This window comes from Cebus imitator, unplaced genomic scaffold (assembly GCF_001604975.1).
Source record: "Cebus imitator isolate Cc_AM_T3 unplaced genomic scaffold, Cebus_imitator-1.0 Scaffold83, whole genome shotgun sequence".
Taxonomy (NCBI): domain Eukaryota; kingdom Metazoa; phylum Chordata; class Mammalia; order Primates; family Cebidae; genus Cebus; species Cebus imitator.
In genome coordinates this window covers 20,446-24,663 of record NW_016107398.1, presented here as the reverse complement: position 1 = coordinate 24,663, position 4,218 = coordinate 20,446, and the positions used below count along the sequence as shown (strand labels likewise).

At 39.1% G+C, this 4,218-nt stretch overlaps 1 protein-coding gene across 7 annotated transcripts in view; it reads right to left on the bottom strand.

Annotated features, from left to right (window-relative positions):
* Window positions 1-494: 494 nt before the first annotated feature.
* The window catches only part of LOC108308159 (heterogeneous nuclear ribonucleoproteins C1/C2), a 16,696-nt gene continuing 12,972 nt past the window's right edge, over window positions 495-4,218 (bottom strand). For 4 of the 7 annotated variants that reach the window (XM_017533841.2, XM_017533844.2, XM_017533843.2 and 1 more), the window contains 4 exons: window positions 2,805-2,962; window positions 1,774-1,887; window positions 1,372-1,532; window positions 495-1,272 (listed from right to left, as the gene is read on the bottom strand). In XM_017533841.2, coding sequence (XP_017389330.1) covers window positions 1,189-1,272; window positions 1,372-1,532; window positions 1,774-1,887; window positions 2,805-2,962 — 517 coding nt within the window. In that variant the 3' untranslated portion in view covers window positions 495-1,188. The remainder of the gene's footprint in view (window positions 1,273-1,371; window positions 1,533-1,773; window positions 1,888-2,804; window positions 2,963-4,218) is intronic. The other 3 variants (XM_017533842.2, XM_017533846.2, XM_017533848.2) reach the window with 1 other exon arrangement.

The window sequence follows — 4,218 nt, the reverse complement described above, 5'->3', positions numbered from 1 at the left end:
GAATATCAGGAAATTGTTTTTGTTGTTGTTTTTTTGCTTTTTTTTTCAGTAGCATGGAGGTTTCAGAATTCAGAAGGTAGCTGGAGCTATAAATAATTAAAAGGACAAAGTAGAAGAAAGCAGGGGTTCCATTGTCCAGCTGTTGGAATTTTCCTGAAATCTTAATGTTTTTGAGTCTCTCCTATTTAAGGACAAAACAATTTAGCACACAACAAAAACCTCAAAAAGGGTACCAGCTGGACTAGAAAGCACTAATGAAAAACCAGAGAGCATATACTTCCCAAACTTTCATTAGGATGTAAAAGCCATTCTGAAAACAATCTCCACTCGATGTCAAGCTGACTGCTCAATGCAACATGCATCTCAATGAAATATAATTTGAGTAGTGTTATGTTGGTATGCATAATGATTATGACTCCAAGAAAAATACAGTGCATTCTAGGGGTTTTGTGGAGGACGCTGTAAAACAAAGAGTTTAAAGTAAACAATAATAAAATACAAAAATAAAAACCAGGGTGATTTTTCTCCAAATTCCTGGTTTAATAAGGACTTGTTTATTTTGAAGAAAAAGGGTCCCAAACATCAGGCTGTTCACAAAAATAACCCACAGTATCAACTTTCGAAAACAAATCTTAAGACTATAACACTATTTTTCTAGAGGATGCATTTGACATGCCAACTCTCATTCACAAAAATACATCGTCACATTTGTGTTGAACTGCCCCACACAGCACACTAATGTTGGGGTGTAACACACATACTTCTAACTCAAAGCTGCTTTCAGAAGCTACTCAACTAAATGAGATTGCCTTTGCAGTTAGGGAAGCAACTACTGAACATATGTATGAATGAAAAGAACTGTACTCCCTTCATAACGAGAGATTATTTTGGAGACAGTTGATAAAAACCATACATCCTTTTTATTGTTAAGTCATAAAGAGGTATCAAAATTAAAAGCAAAAATTACAGGGTAAGACTTAACAAAAACTACTAGGAGCGTCAAAGGAAGTGAAAATGGGACTAGGCGCAGGGAAATATGAATTAATGAACATGGGAAGGACAAGGATGGGGAGAACAGTGAGCATGTGCTGAAGATACTAGGGGAGAGGATCTGGTGAAAAATTTGATCTTAGACAAGCGCCTAGGTAAAGAAATAATGGGATAAGATTTCTAAACCCCACTATGTGCTTAAGAGTCATCCTCGCCATTGGCGCTGTCTCTGTCATCCTCTCCTTCCTCAGCCTCTTTTTCATCATCCTTGATCAACTCCAGCTGTGAGAAACAGACACAAATAGGATGGAGTTAGAGGCACTCCATGTGTCCCTGAGCCCCCCTCCACCACCTTTTTCTTTCCTTTCCCGTGGTTTTCACCTGGTCATCCCCCCGATCTTCATTATCATCATCATCCAGTAGGTCCCCCTCCTCAGCAGAGTCATCTGCACCCCCCTCAGACTCCATCTTCACATTAGTCTCATCTTTCTTCACGGAGCTGCTGCTCTGCTCCTCTTCTGACTTATCATTCTTCATCTCTACTGGGGATGAGAAGGACAAGTCTGTCTAGGGGCAGTTATGTCCACAGGATGTAGACAATCCCCACTAAGGATCACAGAACTGCAGCACAAATCTAAATCCTCCCACACAAATGCCTTTCCCAATTCACACTTCCCAAGTTTTATATTAAATTAGTTTACATTCCACTATTCAAACACATACTTTCAACTGCCTTATGTAACTAGTCCAACTGTATATCCAACAAGCAGAAAACCCATTTACCTGCTTGTTTGCTCTGTTCCTTTTCAATTTTTTCCAGGTTTTCCAGGAGAGAATCCACTTTTTGTTTTATCTGGGTCAGTTCCTTCTTAATGGCCTGAAGGTCATCTCCTTTCACTTTAATATAAACAAAATCCTGGATTAAAATCAAATGTACTAGAAGATATGAGTTAGCAAATACATTCACACTAGACTATACCAGGGGCTCACAGAAGTTCCCCAGGGAGAAACAGAGCCACTAAAGATTTCCCAGCAATGAAGGGCCTTGATTTTAAGTTTGCCAGAAACCTTGACTCTATTATAAAGTACTTTCTCTAATGGTTGTTTTGTTCTTAATGACTTTTAGATCTGGGCTCTCCTTATGTTGCCCAGGTCTGAGTGCAGTGACCATGCACAGATAATGATCACAGTGCACTACAGTCTCAAACATTAGGCCTCATGCAATCCTCCCACCCACCACAGCCTAGATCCCGGCGGTCTTAGCCTCCTCTGAAGCATCTGATACAGACATGCGCCACTGCATCAGACCTTCTGTAATGTTTTATTGCCTTCTGTATTTCCAGTTACAGGAGGAGTTTGGCCACTGAATCACAATCCTGTCTCTTCCATCACTTTGGATTAATTTTTTCTGAGATGGAGTTTGGCTCTTGTCACCTGGGCTGGAGTGCAATGCCATGATCTTGGCTCACTTCAACCTCTGCCTCACTGGTTCAAGCGATCCTCCTGCCTCAGTCTCCCAAGTAGCTGGGATTATACGCATGCACCACCACACCCAGCTAATTTTTTTTGGATTTTCAGTAGAGACAGGGTTTCACCACATTGGGCCAGGCTGGTCTCAAACTCCTGACCTCAAGTGATCTGCCCTATTTGGCCTCCCAAAGTACTGGTATTACAAGCGTTGAGCCACCATACCCAACGTCTTCCATGATTTTGAATACATAAAGCCATGTAGCACAAAAATACTAGAACTGCATTGGCTTCCCTATTTCAAAACACATGAGATATCAAAATCACAAAACTGAAATAATACATACACTTTCCAGACTTGGAAGATCCCCGCTGTCCACTCTTAGAATTGAAGCCACTTTTGCCCCTTCGTGAGGTGTTTCCTGATACACGCTGACGTTTCGAGGGCACTACAGCCCGCGCAATAGGAGGAGGAGGAGGTACACGTGCTGGATAACTGTACATCCTATTGGACAAAAGGAAAATAAAGTTCATTCAAACTTAACATTAACTCAGTACAATTCAACACACCTTATGATACATAATATCCATTGTCTCTCAGTTGTTTCATTTTACTAAATTTCATTGAGAAGGCCAGCAAAAAACTCCATGACTTGATAAAATAGTTAATACTGCAGCAATGTTTCCTTAAGAAACAATACATATATCAAATTATATGGTTGGCTGGCCTTTAGCACTGGATATAAATAGTTCCTCTGTACTAGTGGCAGTATTAACAGGGCATTTTTAAAATAATGACCAGCCTTTGTTTTATGTTATTCTTTTCCTACATACAAGACAATAAATAATTCACATAAGGTCAAATACTCTTAAAAAGATTCCAATTAACTGGTTATATAAACAGAGGTATTTAGCATTAACCAAATCCCTCATCTTTTCACCCACAGAAGCACACAAATTATTAAACCTAGTGATACAAAATTAAACCATGTAAAAAATGCGAGTATGGATCACTTCTGACCTATAAAAATAGGGCAATTTAATGAAACTGAGCAAATCATAGCAAAATGTGTTGGCCAGGTATAAATACCACTGATATAAAATATCTCATGTAAAAAACAGTATCATTTCTAACTAAATTTATGCTTAATTACAACAGGACAGAGACCACTGCCTATCTTGTTCACTATTCACCAGTATCTAAAATTCATCAGCCAGTACACACTACACACTTAGCACTCAAACACTGGTTGCTCAACTAAATGTTTGTTTCTGTTATAATTCTTAATTTCAAATATTTTATACTAATAAACTTACTGCCCCAGTGATTGATAAAGATACACCGAAGTGGTGGCTCGCAGACTATTACATTTGTAAAGAGAAAATTCAAAACCGAACAAAACAGTTCTTACATGGACATCAGTTCTAGACTTTCTACATTCCACATTGTCATTTCTATATAAGAGCCTACGGCAACATAAAAAAAGGTTTTTTAATTCTAGCCATACAAGAAATGCAACCAACTTAACACATAGGCCAAGGTACTCTATAAAAATAAACCTACCAACTGCTCTAACTCCAAAGATTTCTTAAAAAACAAATGTGATATAGTCAAGAACGTAAAATTTTATGATTCGGCCAGGCGTGGTGGCTCATGCCTGTAATCCCAGCACTTTGGGAGGCCGAGGCGGGTGGATCACGAGGTCAAGAGATCGAGACCATCCTGGTCAACATGGTGAAACCCCGTCTCTACTAAAAATA